The sequence below is a fragment of the Neomonachus schauinslandi genome, chromosome 11 (assembly GCF_002201575.2).
Source record: "Neomonachus schauinslandi chromosome 11, ASM220157v2, whole genome shotgun sequence".
In the NCBI taxonomy this organism is placed as follows: domain Eukaryota; kingdom Metazoa; phylum Chordata; class Mammalia; order Carnivora; family Phocidae; genus Neomonachus; species Neomonachus schauinslandi.
Genome location: NC_058413.1, coordinates 102,326,152 through 102,349,174, shown reverse-complemented (window position 1 = coordinate 102,349,174; position 23,023 = coordinate 102,326,152). Strand labels below are relative to the sequence as shown.

Here is a 23,023-nt window from a genome sequence, read left to right as displayed (position 1 = left end):
TTTAGGATGACAATCGTTTTCTCTGAGCACTTTGAAGATTTTTTTATCTCCTGGCTTTTGAGAAGGCTTCTGTTGATTTAACTAACATTCCTTTGTAGGTAATTCTATTAGTTCTGTCAACTTTTAAGATCCTCTTTGCCCTTGGTGTTCTACGTGGTTTCACTAATTCCTTATTAATTTAGCTCAGGATATGTTAGGCTCCCTGAATCTATGAATTAGCATCTTTTTTTTTCATCAATTATGGAAATTCTTAACTATTACTTCCCGCAATACTGCCTCTCCCCATTCTATCATCTCCTAGAATCTGACTGAATCTGTCAACACATGTTTAACATCTTTATATTTCCCTTACATTTCCCTCATATTTCCCTTTTGTCACTCTGTACTTCATTCTGACTTGAGATCAATCTTCTAGTTTGCATCTTAGTGTCTAGCTGTTCAAATTAACCACTGCATTTTTTTTTTTTAAGTTTATTTGAGATAGAGTGTGAGAGAGAGCAGAAGTGGGGGGTGGGGAGGTAAGGGAAGGTGGGGACAGAAGGAGAGGGAGAAGCAGACTCCCCGTTGAGCAGGGAACCCAAAGTGGGGCTCCATCCCAGGACCCTGGGATCATGACCTGAACCCAAGGCAGACGCTTAACCAACTGAGCTACGCAGGCACCTCTAACCACTGCATTTTAAGCATCAATTCCACTACTTTCATTTCTAGTTCTATTTAGTTCTTTCTCAGATCTGCTGGGTTATCTTCATAGTCTCATTCCTTTTTTCCTTTTATCTTCTTTATTGTATTGTGGTAAGAACAGGTAATCGGGGGTCTATCTTCTTAACAGATATTTAAGCATACCATACAGGACTGTTAACATTCCACACAATGTTGTGCAGTAGCTCTCTAGAACTTACTCATCTAGCACAACTGAAAATTTAGACCCATTGATTAGCAACTTCCCATTTCCCCCTCCGCCCAGCCCCTGGCAACCACCAACCTATGCTTTGCTTTCATGAGTTTGACTTTTTTTTTTTTTAAAGATTTATTTATTTGACAGAGACACAGCGAGAGAGGAAACACAAGCAGGGGGAGAGGGAGAGGGAGAAGCAGGCTTCCCGCTGAGCAGGGAGCCCGATGCGGGGCTCAATCCCACCACCCTGGGATCATGACCTGAGCCGAAGGCAGACACTTAACGACTGAGCCACCCAGGTGCCCTGAGTTTGACTATTTTAGAATCCCATAAGTAGAATCATGCAGTGTTTGTCCATCTATATAACTGGTTAGCTTACTTAGCACAACATCCTCAAGGTTCATGCATGTTGCCACACACTGCAGGATTTCCTTCTTTTTCAAGATTGAATATTCCATTCTATGTATATATATCACATTTTCCCCCATTTATCGGTCAAAGGACACTTAACTTGTTTCCAATCTTGGCTATTGTGAATAATACTACAAAGAACATTAAAGTGCAGATACCTCTTCAAGATCCTGTTTCAAAATGGTGTTGGGAAAATTGGACAGTCACATGCAGAAGAATGAAACTGGACCATTTCCTTACACCACACACAAAAATAGACTCAAAATGGATCAAAGACCTAAATGTGAGACAGGAATCCATCAAAATCCTAGAAGAGAACACAGGCAGCAACTTCTTCGACCTCAGCTGCAGCAACTTCTTCCTAGAAACATCGCCAAAGGCAAGGGAAGCAACTATTGGGACTTCATCAAGATAAAAAGCTTCTACACAGCAAAGGAAACAGTCAACAAAACCAAAAGACAACTGACAGAATGGCAGAAGATATTTGCAAATGACATATCAGATAAAGGGCTAGTATCCAAAATCTAAAAAGAACTTCTCAAACTCAACACCCAAAGAACAAATAATCCCATCAAGAAATGGGCAGAAGACATGAACAGACATTTCTCCAAAGAAGACATCCAAATGGCCAACAGACACATGAAAAAGTGCTCAACATCACTCGGGATCAGGGAAATGCAAATCAGAACCTCAATGAGATACCACCTCACACCAGTCAGAATGGCTAAAATTAACAAGTCAGGAAACGACAGATGTTCGCGGGGATGTGGAGAAGGGGGAACCCTCCTATACTGTTGGTGGGAATGCAAGCAGGTGCAGCCACTCTGGAAAACAGCATGGAGGTTCCTCAAAAAGTTGAAAATAGAGCTACCCTATGATCCAGCAATTGCACTACTGGGTATTTATCCCAAAGATACAAATGCAGGGATCCGAAGGGGTATGTGCACCCCAATGTTTATAGCAGCAATGTCCACAATAGCCAAACTATGGAAAGAGCCAAGATGTCCATCAACAGATGAATGGATAAAGAAGATATTGTGTGTGTGTGTATATATATATATATATATACACACACACACAATAGAATACTATGCAGCCATCAAAAAAAAAAAAAAACGAAATCTTGCCATTTGCAACGATGTGGATGGAACTAGAGGGTATTATGCTAAATGAAATAAGTCAATCAGAGAAAGACATGTATCATATGACCTCACTAATATGAGGAATTCTTAATCTCAGGAAACAAACTGAGGGTTGCTGGAGTGGTGGGGGGTGGGAGGGATGGGGTGGCTGGGTGATAGACACTGGGGAGGGTATGTACTATGGTGAGCACTGTGAATTGTGTAAGACTGATGAATCACAGACATGTACCTCTGAAACAAATAAGATATGTTTAAAAAAAAAAAGTAGGAAGGGAAAAGTGAAGGGGGGCGGATCGGAGGGGGAGACGAACCATGAGAGACTATGGACTCTGAGAAACAAACTGAGGGTTTTAGAGGGGAGGGTGTTGGGCGGATGGGTTAGCCCAGTGATGGGTATTAAAGAGGGCACGTATTGCATGGAGCACTGGGTTTATACGCAAACAACGAATCATGGAACACTACATAAAAGAAAAAATTTAAAAAAAAAAAAATCCGGTTTCAATTATTTTAGATAAATACCCAGAAGTTTGATTGCTGGATCATATGGTAGTTCTATTTTTTTTGAGGAACTTTCACACAGTTTTGCACAGTGGCTATACCATTTTGCATTCCCATCAACAGGGCGCAAAGGTTCCAATCCTACATCCTTGCCAACACCTATTTTTGTTTTTTGGGGTTTTTTGATAATAGCCATTCTAAAAAATAGGAAGTTATAGTTCACTGTGGTTTTGATTTGCATTTCCCTGATTATCTGTGACACTGTATATCTTTTCATATTCCTGCTGGCTGGCTAAGTGTGTATCTTCTTTAAAAAATGTCTATTGAAGTTCTTAGTCCATTTTTAGTCAGATTAATAGAGTTTTTCTTGGGGGCGCCTGGGTGGCTCAGTCGTTAAATGTCTGCCTTTGGTTCAGGTCATGATCCCAGGGTCCTGGAACCAAACCCCGCATCCGGCTCCCTGCTCAGCGGGAAGCCTGCTTCTCCCTCTCCCACTCCCCCTGATTGTGTTCCCTCTCTCACTGTGTCTCTGTCAAATAAATAAAATCTTTACCAAAAAAATAGGGTTGTTTTTTTTTGCTATTGAGTTGTAGGAGTTCCTTATATATTTTGGAATTGAACCTCTTTTCCGATTATGGTTTGCAAATATTTCCTCCCATTCTCTAAATTCCCTTTCACTCTATGGATTATTGAGGCTCTTGTTTCTTATTCATGTTTTCAATTCCTTCTTTTTTATTTTTTTAGAAATATCAAATATATTTTATGTTCTTACTTTAGTAATTCCTAGTAAGTGAAGTTTTGCATGTCAGCTGTTACTTCTGCTGGTTCTCATGTACAACGTCTTGTTCTCTTTTGTGCTTTATTTTTATTATAATTCTTGTTCACTAGAACTTTATTTGTAGTAATTCTTTGACACCTGGGTTAAAGATCCAGCTCTCTGGAGAAAAGTTCCGTTTGTTTTTGCAAGTTGCCTAGGGGTACTACCAATCCAGAACAATTTAAAATAAATTCTCAACTTGGGATTTGGGCAGGGGGTGGGGACCATGTAAGGTGATGTGAATTCAGTCCTGAACCAATAATGAAGACCAATGTATGGTTACAATCCTCAAAGCCGGCAACACTTGCTTCCTTCTCCTCTGCGCAACCCAGAGTCAAGGCCAAAGAATTTCTGTATCTGATGTTTTTAGTTGTTTTCCAGTGGGGACATTTTTAATAATGATTATTAAGTCTAAATACTTTTTAAAGCATTCTTAAAATGTTAGGTTGCATCTAAAAAAAAAAAAAAGTGGCTATTTTTATTACTGCAACACTTAAATGCTCAATACTTTCACTAATATTCAACCAACCAATAGGCACTTGGTGAAAGACAGTGTACTGGGTGCAAGTAAGAGCAATGAGTCCCACAATGGGAATAATTTCCTATCATCTGAGCTCAAAGGGAAGAGGTAAATCATGATTCTGTATCTTGCAATCAAAAATAAGGCTCTACTAAATCCTACCAAATAAAACACCAGTTACTCATGTATTAACCTAACTTTATATGAAGATATGGAATTTAAGAGCTTCAGGAAGGAAAGTGATAATTAGAAGTATTCCCCCCAACAGTTTGTTTCAAAACAAGAAGTCCCACTTCTTTCCTCAAAAAATTAAAAATAGAATTACCGTATGATCCAGCAATCCCACTTCAGGTTATACATCCAAAGGACATGAAATCACTATCTCAAAGGGATTATCGGCTTCCCTGGTGGTCTAGTGGTTAGGATTCGGCTCTCTCTCAAAGGGATTATCTGTACCCCCATGTTTACTGCAGTACTATTCACAACAGCCAAGACATAGACACAACCTTAATGTCCATCTATGAATGAACGGATAAAGAAAATGTGGTATACATGTACAACGGAATATTATTCAGTCATAAATTTAAAAAGGAAATCCTACCACTTCCAACACATGGATGGACCTTGAGGGCATTATGCTAAGTGAAATGTCAGAGAGTAAAAGACAAATACTGTATGATCTCACATGTGGAATCTAAAAAAAAAGGCAGCCTTGTGAAACAGAATAGAATGGTGGTTTCTAGGAGCTGGGGAAGCATGGGGTAGAGGGGAGACAGAAGCTTAGGAGATGGTGGCCAAAAGGTACAAACTTCCAGTTAGAAGATGAATAAATTCTGGGGGATCCAGTATACAGCATGGTGACTATAGTTAGCAATACATTATTAACATACTTGAAAGTTGCTAATAGAGTAAATCTTAAATGTTCTTACCACGAAGTGTGAAGTGATGGATATGTTAACTAACCTTACTGTGGTACTTCATGACATATATACATTTATCAAATAATCATGTTGTACATCTTAAATTGACAATGTTCTATTTCAATTATATGTCAATAAAGTGAGAAAAAAAATTTTAAGTCCTCCTTCAAATATAGTATTAGGAGCTAGGAGGAAGTCTATTTTTCTATTGTAAACACTGCTTATGATCAGAAAAAAAATCTTGTGCTATATTGGGCTTCCATCATAGCACTTTTAGAAGCAAAGCTTTTATACTCACTTGTAGAAGTAAAGTTCACAGATACAGCTCACAAAAGCCAGGAGACATCGTAAAAAGTAGAAGACAAGAATCTGAAAGAAACCCAGGACAGAAGTCACAGAAACAAGAAAACTCTTAAAGATGAAACCACTTTCATTTGTCATTAGTAACAATGAATTGGCATAATCCTTTTGAAAAGCAGTATGTATCAAGGACCATACATATATTCCTACCCCTAGATCCAGTACACCTATTTCTAGGAGTCCAGGTTGCAGAAGTAACTCGAACTAAGCAGGGAAGGTTAGTTCTATTCATGAAAATGGTAAGTGCATCACTATTACGTTAGAAAAAAACTGCTTAAAAAAACTACACGATGGGGGCGTTAAGCGTCTGCCTTCGGCTCATGTCGTGATCCCAGGGTCCTGGGATCGAGCCCCACATCGGGCTCCCTGCTCCGTGGGAAGCCTGCTTCTCCCTCTCCCACTCCCCCTGCTTGTGTTCCCTCTCTCGCTGTGTCTCTCTGTGTCAAATAAATTTAAAAAAAATAAACTACACAATGTCCGATGATGGGGAAATGGTTCGATCAATTATGCACATATATTTCATGGACTATTACACAGATCTTAAAATTTATAGTTACAGCAACAGTGGAAAAATTCATATGCTATAAAACTCATGCATTCAACATTACCTAAACAACCATAATATATTGATAATTACAGATAATTATTCAATACCAGGTAAAAATATACAATATGATATTATTCACACATCAGAATTACAGCTTTGGAAATCAGAAGCATATGAAATGACTGAAAATAAATGTAGTAAAATGGTAAAGGTGGCTGTATCAGGCTGCTGGGACTTAGGTGTATACTTTCCCTATCTTCCAAACACCTGTAATGGGATTTTATTAATTTCATAACTAAGAACATCAATTTAAAAAATAAACTTAATAGGGGTTATATTTAATACCTTCCATACTATAGTGTACTGGTCTACTTAAGAGCATTGAATACTTCAGAAAATAAGCATTACTTAAATATATATTATTAATATTACTGCATGTAACTTAGAAATACATCCCATTTTCAGCACTATAACCAAAAAATTCCTAACAGTTCAATAAAGCAATCCAATAAATGCCAGATTAATAAAAACATACTGAAAACCTAGTATACACTGAGCACTATTCTCGATGCTGCTAGGACTTCAGATGTAGTGAACCAGATTCTTCAGTACATCTGCTAAATAATCCATCCTTTCTCTTCTGATTTGTAATACTGTATCTATCATATACCTTATTCCAGCATGTATGGGTCTGTTTCTGGCCTCCTTATTCTAGGTCATTGGTCAAATTCTTAGTACCATATTGTTTTTATTATTATGGCTTTGTAGTGTGTGTTAGTATCTGGTTGATAAATTTCTCACTTTGTCCATTTTAAAATTTGTATTTTAAAAATCATTTCAGGGGCGCCTGGGTGGCTCAGTTGGTTAAGCGACTGCCTTCGGCTCAGGTCATGATCCTGGAGTCCCTGGATCGAGTCCCGCATCGGGCTCCCTGCTCGGCGGGGGGTCTGCTTCTCCTTCTGACCCTCTTCCCTCTCATGCTCTCTGTCTCTCATTCTCTCTCTCTCTCAAATAAATACATAAAATCTTTAAAAAAAAAAAAATATTAAAAAAAATCATTTCAGTTTGCCTCTCCCCCAAATTCTGTTGGGTTTTTTTTTTTTTTTTTAAAGATTTTATGTATTTATTTGAGAGAGAGAGAGCATGAGAGGGGAGAGGGTCAGAGGGAGAAGTAGACTCCCCACTGAGCGGGGAGCCCGATGTGGGATTCGATCCTGGGACTCCAGGATCACGACCTGAGCTGAAGGCAGTTGCTTAACCAACTGAGCCACCCAGGAGCCCCCTGTTGGGTTTTGATTGGAGTTGCATTGAATTATATATTAATATAAGAATCAGTATTTTTATAGGTTTGTCATTCCATCCTTAAGATGATATATTTCTCCATTTAGTCAGGTTTTCTGTATCCGCTAATAAAATTCTTAAATGTACCCATTTCAGTCTTACCAAGTCTTGGGTAGCTTAATTCCTACATTCTTCATACTTTTTGTTGCTGTTATGAAAGGAATCTTGTTTTGCTTTTTTTTTTTTTTTTTTTTTTTTCCTGGTGGTAATTGCTGATACCGAGGAATACAACTGATTTTTGTTTTTGAACCTTAATCTAAATCTTGCTGAATTTCCTTATTAGTGTCACTGGTTTATCAGATATATCTCTTGGATTCTCTTCCATCTGTGGTACTGAAAAATTCAGTTTACTACATCACAAAAAAAATTAAGCTGGATCTTCCTACAATTTATAAAAAATAATATTCAAACTGGAGTGACTGCCTGGCTCAGTGGAGCATGCGACTCTTGATCTTGGGGTTTGGACCGGGTGTAGAGATTACTTAAAAATCTTTTTAAAAAAATATTCAAATGTATTAAAGCCTTTTATGTGACAGGTAAAATTATAAGCTAAGAAAATATGTAAGGACATCTTTGTGAATTGTGGTGAAGGATTTCTTTTAGAAAGACCCAAAACCTACCAACTTTTAAGTGAAAAACTAATTGGCTTAACTGTATCAAAATTAAAGATTTCTGCTCAACACAAGGTCCGCAGACAAAATAGAGTGGTGACCCTAAAAGATTTCCAGTATCTAAAACCTACAAGGGGTGACCATGGAGAACTTCTACAAATCAAGAGAGAAAACTAGAAAACCCAATTGCAAAACAGCCAAAGGACAGGAATACATAATTCACAGAAAAGGAAATATGAATGACAAATGAAATGTTGCACCTCACAAGTAATCAAAGAAATGCAATTAGAATGAGAAACATTTCACATACATGAGAAGGGCAAAAATTAACAAGTCAGAAATATCAAGTGCTCAGGAGATGTGAGGTGGCTGAAACATGGAACACTGTTGCAGAAGTGTAAAGTTGCACAGTCATGCTGGGGGCAATCTGGCAATACTCCATGAAATTAAGTAGCCCATATATATACACGGGCTCCCACTGCTGAGTACGTAGTTCAGAGTAACTGACACCCAGATCCATAGGGAGACAAAACAGGTATTCTTGTTTAAGGTGGCAAGAATTTGAAAAGGTAACCATCACTAGGGGTGCCAATTATTACCAGATTGCCTTTCAGCAACAATCCACCCTCTTGCCTGTGCAAGATGATGCTGGGGCTGGGGCTCTATAAGCTCTAATTCCTCCTTGTCAAGTGGTCCCCTATTGGCTTTTGGCAGAACCTAACAGAAAGGAGATTATAAGGAAGAACAAGAAGGGAAATCTTCATTCCAGTTCTGCTTCCTGCTCAGGTCATTGAAATAAGAGGAAGAGTGCTAGGAGATGAAGGATTCTGTTAAACAGGTCAAATTGGAAGTGACAGTGGATACCCAAGAGGACACAAAAGCCTTAAGCATTGCATATTGTTATTTCTCTACTAAGACCTCATCCTGTACACCTTTCCTCTGCTAAGTTCAAAAAGAAAAAAAACAGAAAGGAACTACTATGTAGGGAAGGGAAGGACAGAGTTCTGTCATTTTCTAAGGTGCTACCTTTCTGATCAGTCTCAAATGCAAATGCAATCATGTCTAGCCTCTGTCTAAAACCTCTGGACGGCTTCAGAACACCCTTGGGGGGGGGATAAAAGTCTAACTGCTTACTAGAGCCTACCAGGTGTCGTATAAATCTGGCCTCCTCCTACCTTTCAGTATCACAAAACCCACTCCACCACTCACTGTCTCTTCCAAGCATCAAGCCTATTTATAAAAGAAGGCCATGCTGGCCCTCCTCCCAGCCTCATGGCTTTCTTCCCTCATCCCCATTCTTCCTTTACCTAGATGATTCCTACTAACCCTCTAGTTCTGTCATCAGGGACTTCTGCTTCATGGAAGATGGATCAGCCATACTTTTCCCTTTTCCTCCTATGTAAAACCAAAAACTCTGGACATTATAAGTAAAGTAAACCTATCACAACTCAAGGTAGAGAGAAAGTAGTAGACTGCCTAGGGCCTTTAAGACCAGAGGAAAAACATAATGGTAAGTTCCCTGGGTTTTCTTTCACCTTCTATATCCTAGACTTAGAACTAAAGAAGTTGGCAGCTAGAAATGCCAAAGAGCATAAACACCAACCAAAGCCTCGTCAATCTCACCAAAAGGCCAAGAAAGGGGTAGCCTAACAAGACAGAAAACCTTTAGACAATAACCACGCTACTCCAGCAAAGCACTCCAGGGGAAAAAAAAAAAAAAATGTAGCTCAACTCCCACCCATGCCATCAAAAGCCCAGTAGGAAGCCAGGACTTTCAACCTCACTGGTGGTAACAAGCTCCCTCCCTGGTCACACTGTCAGTGGAGACCACGTAGATAAATCTGGACTTCACCTCCTCACCCCACCCTAGCAGTAATGAAGTACCCCTACCCCAGTGAGGAACCTCAACTTCTACCCCCACCTGGCAATAACAAAGGTGGAGAACACCCTCCTTTCTCCTGCTAGAGTGGTATCAAGAGCAGCAGACAAAACAGAAGGCTTCAATAAGACCCAAAGATGCAGAGGAAGCATGCCGGGCCCATGAATAAGATCCAGAGTCTCATAGTCCCCCAAATGTCCACATTTCAACTGAAAATTACTTGGAAAATCTCAGACTGAATTAAAATAATCAACAGAGGGGCGCCTGGGTGGCTCAGTTGGTTAAGTGACTGCCTTCAGCTCAGGTCATGATCCTGGAGTCCCAGGATCGAGTCCCGCATCGGGCTCCCTGCTTCGCAGGGAGTCTGCTTCTCCCTCTGACCCTCCCCCTCTCATGCTCTCTCTCTCTCTCTCTCTCTCTCTCTCTCTCTCATTCTCGCTCTCAAATAAATAAATAAAATCTTTAAAAAAAATAAATAAATAAATAAAATAAAATAAAATAATCAACAGATACCAACAAGATGAGATAAAAGCTAGCATTATCTGACAAAATTGTAAAGGAACCGTTATAAAAATGCTTCAATGCGCAATTAAGAACACACTGGAAACATGAAATAGAAAGTGGGAGTAAAGCAACAGAATATATAAAGAAAAACCAAATGGAAATTTTAAAACTAAAAAAGTATAATAATCAAAATAGAAGCTCAACAGATAGGCTCAAGAGCAGAATGGAGGGGACAGAGGAAACAATCAGTGAACTGGAAGATTAGAAATTGCTCAATCACCACAGAGAAAATAGACTTGAAAAAAAATGAATAGGGCCTCAGAGACCTGTGGGACTATAATTAAACATCTAACATTGATATCATTGGACTCTCAGGAAAGGAAAAACAGGGCAGGGCTGACAAAAGTACTCAGAAAAATAACAGCTAAAATCTTCCCAAATTTGGCAAAAGACATAAGCCTAAAGATTCAAGGTTAGTAAATTCCAAACAGGATAAACCCAAAAATATCCATGCCAAGACCCATCACAGTTAAATTTCTGAAAGGTAATCAGGTTAGATCTCCATTAACTCCTAATTATCCTTCAGCACTGTTTAAATTAGGCTCTCCTAATATGCTAACCCATTGTACACTGTACTTTTCCTCCATAAGGCCCACTGCATTTATAATTACTTGTTCAATATTCACCCATCCTCCCCACTAACCTATAAATTCCCTGAGGGCAGGGATTTGGCCACTGTTACATACACAGCACTTAAAGTGCCTACCAGATAAAATGTGGTCCATTAGTTAGTATCCAAAACATATAAAAAACTTCTACAACTCAACACAAAGGAAAAAACAAATAATCCAATTTTAAAAATGGGCAAGGTCGGGGCACCTGGGTGGCTCAGTTGGTTAAGCAGCCAACTCTTGATTTCAGCTCAGGTTATGATTTCAGGGTCCTGGGATCAAGCCCTGTGTTGGGCTCCCAGCTCAGCAGGGAGTCTGCTACAGGATTCTCTCTCCCCCTCTCCCTCTGCACGCTAAATCTTTAAAAACAAATGGACAGAAGGGGCACCTGGGTGGCTCAGTCGTTAGGTGTCTGCCTTCAGCTCGGGTCATGATCCCGGGGTCCTGGGATCGAGCCCCGCATCGGGCTCCCTGCTCAGTAGGAGGCCTGCTTCTCCCTCTCACTCCCCCTGCTTGTGTTCCCTCTCTCATTGTCTCTCTGTCAAATAAATAAATAAAATCTTTAAAAAAAACAAACGGACAGAAGACATGAATAGACATATCTCCAAAGAAGACATACATATGGCCAACAGACACATGAAAAGATGCTCAACATCACTCATCACAAATCAAAACCACAATGAGATATCACCTCATATCTGTCAGAATGGTCAAAATCACAAGAAATAAGTGTTAGAATGTGGAGTAAAAGGAATTCATGTGTACTTGTTGGTGGGAATGCAAGCTGTGCAGCCACTGAGGAAAACAATATGGAGGTACCTCAAAAAATTAAAAAATAGAACTACCATAGGATCCAGTAATTGCACTACTGGGTATTTACCCAAAGAAAATGAAAACACTAAACTGAAAGGATATATGCACCTGAAAGGATATATGCATATATATGTGTTTACTGCAGCATTATTTACAATAGCCAAATTATGGAAGCAGCCCAAGGGTCCACTGATAGATGAATAAAGAGGTGGTATATACATACAATGGATTACTTGGCTATAAAAAAGAATGAAATCTTGCCATTTGCAAACATGTAAATACCATAGGATTTCACTCATATATGGAATTTAAGAAACAAATGAAGAAAAAAGACAAACCAAAAAAAAACCAGACTCAACTACAGAAAACAAACTGATGGTTACCAAAGGGAAGGGGGTGCAATGAGGGATGAAATAGGTGATGGGAATTAAAAATACACTTATCTTGATGAGCTCCTAGTAATACACAGCATTGTTGAATCACTATATTATACACCTGAAACTAATATAACACTGTCTGTTAACTATCCCGGAATTAAAATAAAAAATTTTTACAAAGTTGTTCCATTAATGTTTGCTGAATGAATAAATGATTACTCTTCAAAAAAAAAAAAAAAGCCCTCTCCTACCTACCAGTCTATTTTGTCCTTTTCTGAAAACTGTTCCAGAGACTCATCTCTTGATCAGGTGTAATTACCCCCAGGCTGGCCTGCCCTTACCTTATTAGTTTGTAGAATTCTTGCGTGAAATGCAGCTGGCCAGGCATGAAGCAACAGGTAAGCATAGGAACGAATCGCATAAACTGGGGAATATTCCCAAGTCTGAAACCCCTTCCCATAGATGAGGTAGTGTGTCTGAAAGTACAAAACAGATTTAGGGTTAAATTGGCCAAAAATCCAAGTTTCCAAGCAAAATATTAATAACACAAAGGTACACAGAAATGCTGAAGTTCTCAACAAGATTTGAAACTGGAAAGAATCAAAATGACCCAATACTGAAAAGTATTAGGACATTATAATTTCTACAAGATTATTGTTTGGTCAATGTCGAAAGCTTGAATTTTACCCTCTACTTATTTTGTTAAAATACTCATTAGCCAAAGGGTGTCTGGGTGGCTCAGCCAGTTAAACGGCTATCTTTGGCTCAGGTCATAATCTGCCAGTCCTGGGACCGAGTCCCGCATCAGCTTCCTGCTCAACAGAGAGTCTGCTTCTCTCCCCCTACACTAAGCATTTTTTAATGCAAAATGGGATCAGAAAATTTCACCTCTGAATTTTCTAAGAAGTCAGAAGACTTACATATGTATAAATCATGAAATAGCAGTATAAGCATACTATTGAATAACATTTTTCTATTTTTAGCACATTTCATAAAAAATAACCAAAAAAGTTGAAAGTTGTCACCTCTAGGGACTAGGATTTGGCTATGAGAAGTGGAACAGAGAGCTACTGTTTTCCCTTTAAGTTCTGTAGTAGTTGTTAACTTTAAAAATTATCTCAAGGGGCGCCTGGGTGGCTCAGCCGGTTAAGCGTCTGCCTTCAGCTCAGGTCATGATCCCAGGGTCCTGGGATCCAGTGCCACCTCCGGCTCCCTGCTCAGCGGGGAGTCTGCTTCTCCCTCTGCCTCTGCCTCTCTGTCTCTCATGAATAAATAAAATCTTTTAAAAAAAATAAAATAAAAATTTTCTCAAAGTATTATTTTGATTTAAAATAAATTTTTAAGAAAGTTACGAATTACATCTTTTTGTAAAAAGCCCCATTTTCCTATGGCCTTCAACAACAGGTAAATCATCAGCTTAAAATACAAAAGTGAAAATGAAGTTGCTGGACGCCTGGGTGGCTCAGTCGTTAGGCGTCTGCCTTCGGCTCAGGTCATGATCCCAGGGTCCTGGGATCCAGTCCCACGTTGGGCTTCCTGCTCAGCGGGAGGCCTGCTTCTCCCTCTCCCACTCCCCCTGCTCGTGTTCCTGCTCTCGCTATCTCTGTCAAATAAATAAATACAATCTTTAAAAAAAAAAGTTGCTTTACTACCAGTCACACTTGTATATTATTTGTATATTGATTGGCAACAAGGTCCCAAGCAATGAAATCAAGAATAACAACAAAAAAGAAAACTAAAGAAATCACCTACTGGTTCCCAGTAGTTGAATGTTTCATCACAGTCAGAGATGTTGCTCAGGAGAGCAGCACATAACCTTGCTGAGAGCAGACACTTGAAAGCAGTAGATCCTTCAGGTGCCCAGACTTGTCCTGCTTTGTTCCCAGATAACCTGCTCAGAAGCAAAGGGAGGATGTGTCAGGAAGACCTACTAACTAGAAGGGCTGAAACTAGACAGAAACGACAAGAATGGCAAGGACATCAAAGCACACTTAAGTAATTCACCTAAGAAGTTGGTTGTTCTAAGTAGAATACAGAAGGGACGAAGACCTTAACTGATCTTACTCTTTCCACTTCCTGCTTTTAATGCGTAAGCTCATTCATACACTTTAATTCATTGCCTCGATGTCACTCCTTGAAGGCCACAAAGCTCTCGTTCTCCTTTTCTTTCTTCTCTTAACAAGGTCATTATTATGCATCTTTATTCATTTCCCCACTTGTTCAAATGCACAGAGGCCTAATTTGTGCAAAGCACGTAACCTCCTCCAGTTCCATATGTTGACCGCTCCTTCAATGCGGTCCTAACCCGCAGTGCCCCGGGCTTGGGGAGACAGACGGCTGCAGGTGCCGGAGGTTGTGGGGCCCACACTGAAGAGTAAGGGGTTAGGACTTTGAGGGCAATGAAGGAAACAGAGAGACAGCCGAAAAAGGTCTGCTCTTTGCCCTTGCCACTGAGGCTCGGCCAACTCAAACACCATGACGCCAGCCCGCTCTGGGCCTGGGCCAGCAGCCTCGGAGCCTCCCTCCAGGCTTTCTTCCCGAGAAACACGGGACCCGGGATGGGGGGCCCAGGGTGGGGCGAAGACCGGACGTGACCCGTCCAGGAAGAGCAGAAGAACCCGGGGGAAAAGGCGGCCTGGCTGGACCCGCGCCGCCCCGAGAGACCCTCCGGCGCTACCCCGCGCCGCGCCGCCCGGCCGCCACGCCCCCGCCGCGCCCGCACACCTACTCGGTCCGGGGCTCCGCGCCGCTCGCCTCACGGCTGCACAGCAGCTCCCGCAGCTTGTCCGCGGCCGAGACTGTGTCCCCGCCGCTGCCCCCGCTCCCCTTCAGGCGCTGACGAGCCCCTCGGCTCGCCATGGCACGCGTGGAAAAAAGGTACAATTCGGCACCCTACGAAGGCGGCAAGCGCGGAGACATAGCTTTGGCTAGCAACGGTGTCCGCCGAGGGACAAAAGACCTTGACATGCGCAGACAAGACTAAATTATAAAGTTATTGGGCCAATTGGGGCAAATCCCGAAGTAGAAAAGAAATGAGACCTGAGACTTGACTTTCGCCACCATAGCTATCCCTTCCACATATTTGTAACTCTCGGCATTCCGCCCTCCGTCCCACTCTCTCTCCCTCCACTCTTCAGCACGAATGGAAAGTGGCTAAACAACTCTACGGAGTGGGCAGAGGTATTTATCCAGTTAAAGATGACAGCACAGCTGCAGATGAAAGGGAGGTCATTAAAAGATCACTGGCACCTGGCCCTCTCTGTCTTTGGGGGAGCGTGATAGAGACCGCCTGTAGCTAATTAACTGCTTCAGAGAGACAAAGCTGTAATGGCAGAATATAGAATAAGGAAAATGAAAGCCTCAAGAAATTCTGTGCAACAAATCAACCAGACCCCTGGCACTGCCATTCTACTACAGCAATTTGGTAAGCAATTTACATACTTTATCCTTTTTAAATGTAATACAACCACCTTGTTCTTATCAATAAGTAAACTGAGGCCCAAGGTTGCATAGCTAGGAAATGGTGGAGCCCTATTCCAACTCAGGTCTGTCTTATTACAAAGCCCATGCTTTTCCCAGAAGATTAGGAGGAAGATCCTGATGTCATATCTCTGATATGATCCTGATAGCACACCTCTGACTCTCAGGGGTTATTCATCTGTTCCTGATACCCTGCCCACTCCCCCAATCACAGCGTTCTATCCCATCCTGTGGAGCTCTGTAGCAGTAGCTGAAACGTTTGTACAGGGAGTGCTGAAATGGGCCTTGCAAGAAATGTTAAAGGGACTTCTGTAAGGGGGGGGGGGGCGCAATAAGTAGAAGACAATTACAGAAAGAAAAAATTTCATGAGTAAAAGCAAACATAAAGGTAATAATCACTTATAAAGCTAGGATGAAGGTTAAAAGACAAAAGTAGTAAAATCAATTATACCTAAAAAAATTAAAGGGACTCACAAAATAAAAAGATGTAAAATAGGACAACATATACATAAAACGTGGAGAGGGGAGTGAAAATGAAGTTCTTTTAGGTGTTCAAACTTAAACGACCATCAACTTAATATACACTGCTATATACTTAGAATGTTATATAGAGGGAGTGCTGGACTTGACAGGGTCCCAGATTATTATTTCATACTAAAAATTCACAAATATTGAAAATGGAGATTGATCATATTGCTCAATTCCTATAGGCAATCATTAGGTACCAAGTTCAGACATCCCAGCCTAGCCCTATCTCCTATAGACATCCCTTTTTCATTCCCCTTCTCATTTCACTCTAATGCAGGCCCCTCCCTGCCTCTACCTAGGAGTACTACAATAGCATCCTTACAGAGGTCCTTCATCTCAAATTCATCCTATGCAACACTGTCTAATTAATTTTCAAAAGCACTACTCTGTATTGCCTCCTTAATCAAAAATCACCAGCTCTCCCATTGCCTGCCAAATGAAGTACAAATCCCATATTCCAGCATTGTCTTTAATCAGCTAAATCCAGCTCTAACCTACTTTTCTAATCTTATCTCCCACTACTTTCCTCTACACATTTACATTCCAACTAACTAGCCTGGAAAGTGCCTCAACTGCTCCCTTATCTATACCTCCGCCCAGAATGGATGTCCTCCTTGCCTGACAATCCTCCCATCACATCACTGCCCTTATTTTAAGATCCAGCTCAAATGCTACCTTGTCCCTGTACTAGGCCACTATTAGGGTAGAAGAAAGCTATATATCAGGGATGCCTGGGTGGCTCAGTGGGTTAGGCGTCTGACTCTTGGTTTTGGCTTGGGTTATGATCTCAGGGTCATGAGATCAAGCCCCACATTGGGCTCAGCATTGGGCGTGGAGCCTGCTTGAGATTCTCTCTCTCCCTCTGCCTCTGCAACAACCCCACCCCCACCCGGTGTGTGTGCATGTGTGTGTGTGTGTGTGGTGTGTGTGTACTCTCTAATAAAAACAAAGAAAGCTATAAATCACATTACCTGCCCTCAATTAGCTTATAGTCTGTGTAGAAAGACAAGCAATAAATGTGTTCATAAGAAATGTGTGTGTACTCTCTAATAAAAACAAAGAAAGCTATAATCACATTACCTGCCTTCAATTAGTTTATAATCTGTGTAGAAAGACAAGCAATAAATGTGTCCATAAGAAATCCCTTGATTCTGGGGCGCCTGGGTGGCTCAGTCGTTAAGCGTCTGCCTTCGGCTCAGGTCACGATCCCAGGGTCCTGGGATCGAGCCCCGCATCGGGCTCCCTGCTCCGCGGGAAGCCTGCTTCTCCCTCTCCCACTCCCCCTGCTTGTGTTCCCTCTCTCACTATCTCTCTGTCAAATAAATAAATAAAATCTTAAAAAAAAAAAAGAAATCCCTTGATTCTTTACCCCACTCCCCAGAATGTTATGCTAGTTTTCCCATCCCCGTTAATGATACTTCTGTTCTTCCAGGTCAAAAACCACGCAGTCAGTCCTGCTTGATTCCTGTTTCTTTAGCCCTGCGCCCTTCACCCATACACATATAGTTCATCAGCAAATCCTTTTAAATATTACCCAGCCCAACAACATCTTACCACCCTGGTCCAGGTCACCATTATCTCTCATTGGCATTACCGTAATTACCTCCTGGTTTGTATCTTGGCTTCCATTCTTGCCTTTCTACATGCTTTTCTCCAAATATACGAACAAATAAGGCAGTTACTTCCTTCCCAGAGATTACAATATAATTCCAATCCGCGGAGCCTAACTATTAATTAATGGGAACATACATTAATTAACATTAGAGGACTCCATTCTGTAGAGTCCTGGGCTGAGCTAGTCTCCCAGTGTCTCTGAGAGGTGCTTACAACAGAAGGCTCCAAAATCTAGGAGGGCAAAGTTTAGAGTTAATCACAGCAGAGAGGTTACTAGTGAAGAAGACCAGGGAAGGAGAAGTAACAATGGGAGAAGGAACATGGGCTTTTGAGTCAGAAAAACCCAAGTGTGAACTCTAAATCTGACATTAATTAGTTCCATGACTTCAACAGTAGTCAACCATGGAATAAATGTTATGATGATGATACCAATACTAATTATGGAGCACTTTTTAACTTACCCAAGCTAATAAATGTTGGTCTGACTCCAAAAACCACTCTCATAAATTGATTGAGATAATACATATTGGGATAAAGGAAGAGGAATTGGCAGTGTGGAAAAAATATAAATATGATGCTGAAGTTCTATTGCATCTTCACAAATAAAGCATCTAAAGTACAAGATACTGTTTTGTTAGTTTTCCTACTCATGACTCAGGATCAAAATACGGTACAACTCCAAAGGTCACCAATCACATTACAGTCTATGAGTTTAAGTGACAGAGCCCCAAGTTTCTTTAGAGTCAACCAACATTGGCTAGAGTCACAAGGTAAAAGATTTTACAAAAAACACAATCCAGAAAGGACTACCAGTTACAAATTGGTCTTGTTCTCTTTTTTTTTTTTTAAGATTTTATTTGAGAGAGAAAGAGCACACACACAAGCGGGGGGGATGGGCAGAGGGAGAGAGAGAAGCAGACTCCCCTCTGAGCAGGGAGCCCAACATGGGTCTCCATCCCAGGACCCTGAGATCATGACCTGAGCCGAAGGCAGATGCTTAACCGACTGAGCCATCCAGGCCCCCCAAATTGGTCTTTTTCATCTGCACCCGCACCCATACCCACAAGGATCACACTTGAGAGGTAAATTTACTAAACTACCGAGGTATTACATGTAGTCTTTGCTGAATCTCCTTCCTAAACTGGGACTGCATTGATGCCACTTGCTGCGGGGTGAGGGCCTTGTCACATGTCTGGTAAGTCAATCTGTAGCAGAGACTGACCTGTCGAGTCTTTGGATGCTGGAAACGACTAAGGAATTGTATGGATATGACAGTGTCCTGGGACACTGCTCGGGCCACCGTGTGAAACTCTAGTTCATCAAATTCTTTCTTCTCATCTAACCAAAAACTAATATCATGCACATAACACGGGGGATACAGGGAATAGCTTTTAAAGGGTTCTATTTTCCCAGGAACAAAATTCTTCAGGAAACGGTGATCAAAGGTCCACAACATCCTCCAGTCAGAGATACCCCAGACAAGCATGGCTAGTAGGTCCAAGTTCATAGACACAAACATAAAACACTGGTCCTTGTGAATGCTTGTAAGAGACGTAGTGACAGACCCAATAATCAGATCCTTGGCACAATCTGAGCCAAAATTATGAGACTTCACATTAATAATATAATCTTTCCCATTTGGTTGAAAGACAAATTCCACTGAACTGCTCAGCTTAGAGCCCTCCAGCAATGTCTGAATCAGAAGGCTATCGAGAGCGCCCTTCAGGTGATCCAGTAGTGACTGAAGATAACCATCCTTCAGATTTTTACTAAACCCAAGGATAAATAAAGTCTCATGAAATGCCGGCATGGTGAAAGGCAAGATGTGGCACTTCCGAAAGACAGGTCCACTGAGGACATGCAGGGAACCTGGGAGGAAGTCTGGTCCTTGGATGACAGCCTGAACATGAACTAGGAGAGAAGGTCTAAGACAGACCTTGGTTTGGACATAGATTTCTTCATGGGCTTCTTCCTTGCTGTCTCTTCCAGGATCCTTGAGAAGGCTAAATTCTGAAAATAACACTAGAAAGTCCTCCATGTCTTGTGTTGTCCCGCCAGTCAGGGACTCAGAATTTGAGTTATCTTCACAGAGGCTAATCCAAAAGGCAGCTGACAGACTGTCACAGTTCCAGGAAGTGAGATCACTGGTGCTTCCCTCTGGCAGAAAAGGGAAGGAACACTTCAGCCTCTTCAGAGGGAAAGCTTTGCCCAATTCAGCAATGAGTTTCTCATTAATGGTTCTGATAGGATGACATGAAGGTGTTTCTAGGAAACCTCTGTTTAAACACACATAAAAATAACTTTTTAACTTCAAATAATAATTATAATGGATCTAGAATTAAAAGCACAAATAGCTGTATAGAAAAGAATTATCCTTAAGATGATCCTAAAAGCAAATAAAAAAAATTATCTCCCAGAAACAGATATCATGTGTTTCAGAACTCTGACAGCCACCATCCGTATGATATACCAGAAAATATGACAAATTTTAATTCTAAAAAGGCTTGTGTAAGGCCAGACTGACAAGTATTCATAGCACCAACATCATTAACAATTTATATAGCATCCATTCAATACACAGTTGCCATCAAGCCAATCAGGATAGAGCTAGAGAAAGAAGTAATTTCTGGTAAAACAGCAGGTTACCTGTTCAACTTTCCTACAAGTGCATCTGGTTCTGCAAAGGAAAACCACCGGTCACCCAGTTTGATCCTGAAGATTCTGGGTTGTGAACCTTCAAAGGGTAAGCTCCGGGTGAAGATATGGCTCAAAGCACCTTCTACATGAAAGGACTTATCTTGACTCCTGGCAAAATAGTCACCAAGTATGGAGTCTGTCATTTTTTTAATTAATTTATTTATTGCCATTATTTTTATCTTTTTTTAAGATTTTGTTTATTTATCTGACAGAGAGAGACACGGCGAGAGAGGGAACACAAGCAGGGGGAGTGGGAGAGGGAGAAGCAGGCTTCCCGCTGAGCAGGGAGCCCGATGCGGGGCTCGATCCCAGCACTCTGGGACCATGACCTGAGCTGAAGGCTGACGCTTAACGACTGAGCCACCCAGGCGCCCCTATTGTCTTTATTTTTAAAAGCAAGCATTTCTAGAGACCAAAGCAGGAAATTGGTAGGGGAAAGTTTGCCTAAGAGATTTTTTTCATTATTAGTATGAGAGATGAGGAAGGCTTAGATGTTTGTTATTACTCACCTATATCCAGTGCACTTGTACCCTGGGACAGCCTCACAGCTGAAGGGACGCACGTCATTTAAGATGAATCCGCCCAGAGCTGCCATGGCAACCACTTGCCAACTGTTGTGCCATTCTCTCGTGGGCTTATCAGCAGGAGTCCCACCTTGTCCTCTGCACAATGCCACATGCACTTCTCCTTCCTCTGCAAGAACATCTTTACAGCTAATAGGGAGGGGTGGACACCAGCAATTTATCAGAAACAAGTTGAAATTATCATAGAAAGCAAGCTGTATATACTTGGTTTGGCTGTGAAATAATTAAAATCCAATCGTGTCTTTTTACAAAGGTCTATAGACTTCAAACATGCAAAGGAAGTAGCTGGAAGTAAGGATGTAAATTCAGTGTTCAACTATTAACTGATACTAGTGCTTGACCAGGGTATTACCTGGCTTTGTATCTGCATTGTTCATCTAATGTCATAGAAAGGTCAATGTCTGCGAAGTTCCTATACGTGACTCACTGATTGGGCTGTTCTTCCCAGTTTAGAAAATTGTTCTTTTCACTCCCTTTCTATTAAAATTCTGTATTTCAAATACTAACTTAAAATCTGTGTGAAAACCTTCTTGACAACTATGACCCCTAGAGTCCTCCAAGAGTACCACACGTTTTGGTATAATAGTGTAAAGCACTGTTTTAAGTTCACATTAATTTGAGGTAGTTACCCTCAATATCCTCAGTTTATGGATGAAGAAGCAAAAGCAAGTAAGGGTCAAGTAAGCTTACCCCAAATCATACAACTATTAAGTGGTGGGTGGGGATTTTGAATCCATGCTTTTAGCCATTAGATTATACTGGCTACCATTATTTTGCCTTATCCAAAATAGGTGATCCTCCTTTTACACACCCAAGAGCATACATACTATTTGTACTTTTATTTAACATTTAGGGTTACATGTCTGTCTTTCCAACTAGATTGTGGGTTCCTCTGGAGCTTTATAGTCTCTCTAAACCTATCACATTTAACTTACACACGTATGCCTTATTTCTCAAACTAAAATGTGTGAGTGCAGTAACTATGTAATGTACATCTTAAATATTTTACTTGTGAGCGGTTTCATTTCCTCACCTCTGGAAAAACTTGGCAAGCAGTTCCCTGTTCTTAGCTACTCCAGCTTTTCGTCCACAGTGCGGAAAATTAAAATAAATTCGATCAAACTCCCTGTGGTGCAGTTCGAAGGCATCCGCCAGCCGGGTGCAGTCCACACCAAAACGTACCTCAGTACCTAGCACGAAATATAGACAGGAGGGTGTCTCCAGACCTGCCTAACCTGGACAGTGCAAGACAACCCAGGTACAAGCCCACTGCCGGCTTTCAGAGAACCGGACGCTCAAAAGCAAGCCACGCGTGCCCTACAGCCACACGTCCCCACCCTTTCCACTTCGGGCCGAGCCAGCAGCGGGGCGGGGCTTCGCGGAGGGGTTGGTCTCGCTACCTCGCTCGCGCAGGCGCTGCAGATTCTCCCCGGCCACCGGATCCCGGGCCAAGTCGGCCGGGCGCTGGAGGCAGGTGGCCGTTACTCGGGTGCTCGCATCCAGGGTCTCGCTCAGAGCAGCAGCGAAGGAGAAATTCCCCTCCCCAACCAACAGGAGGCGCCGAGGGGCCATGGCCTCAACCTCCTCCCCGCTCGCGTCCTCGGAGGCGCCAGTTTCTTACGTCACTTCCTCCGTGGGGGGGGGGTCTCTGCGGGCCTCTTCATCGTCCGTCGCTGATTGATGATGCACCGACAGCGTCCAGTTGGCTTGAGAAGCTGGTGCCGCGACTTCAGGGGGAAAATAGCCAATGAGTGCAAAAGCGAGACACCGACCACCCCGACCCCTCACTCCCTCACAGCCTCAGGAGTGTCAAA

At 41.6% G+C, this 23,023-nt stretch overlaps 2 protein-coding genes across 3 annotated transcripts in view; both read right to left on the bottom strand.

Moving 5' to 3' along the window:
• ALG9 (ALG9 alpha-1,2-mannosyltransferase) overlaps nt 1-15,213 on the bottom strand; it is an 86,143-nt gene extending 70,930 nt beyond the window's left edge. For both annotated transcript variants that reach the window (XM_021696248.1, XM_044919869.1), the window contains exons 1-4: nt 15,035-15,213; nt 14,059-14,197; nt 12,648-12,782; nt 5,502-5,572 (exon numbers count right to left, since the gene is read on the bottom strand). In XM_021696248.1, the coding sequence (XP_021551923.1) occupies nt 5,502-5,572; nt 12,648-12,782; nt 14,059-14,197; nt 15,035-15,165 (476 nt within the window). In that variant the 5' untranslated portion in view covers nt 15,166-15,213. The remainder of the gene's footprint in view (nt 1-5,501; nt 5,573-12,647; nt 12,783-14,058; nt 14,198-15,034) is intronic.
• A 3,690-nt stretch (nt 15,214-18,903) lies between these two features.
• On the bottom strand, nt 18,904-22,800 carry FDXACB1 (ferredoxin-fold anticodon binding domain containing 1). Its single transcript, XM_021696249.2, has 5 exons — nt 22,610-22,800; nt 22,243-22,399; nt 21,135-21,338; nt 20,575-20,733; nt 18,904-20,204 (listed from the first exon to the last, which is right to left on the bottom strand). The coding sequence occupies exons 1-5, from the start codon at nt 22,779-22,781 to the stop codon at nt 19,025-19,027; spliced, it is 1,872 nt and encodes a 623-aa protein (XP_021551924.1). The 5' UTR covers nt 22,782-22,800; the 3' UTR covers nt 18,904-19,024.
• Nucleotides 22,801-23,023: the final 223 nt, after the last annotated feature.

Coding starts and splice junctions, on each gene's coding strand:
- FDXACB1 (XM_021696249.2), bottom strand. CDS start 22,781: ATGGCCCCTCGGCGCCTCCTGTTGGTTGGGGAGGGGAATTTCTCCTTC. Junction 21,339..22,242: donor CTTGCCAAGTTTTTCCAGAG/GTGAGGAAATGA, acceptor CCTCCCTATTAG/CTGTAAAGATGTTCTTGCAG. Junction 20,205..20,574: donor CTTGTAGGAAAGTTGAACAG/GTAACCTGCTGT, acceptor GTGTTTAAACAG/AGGTTTCCTAGAAACACCTT.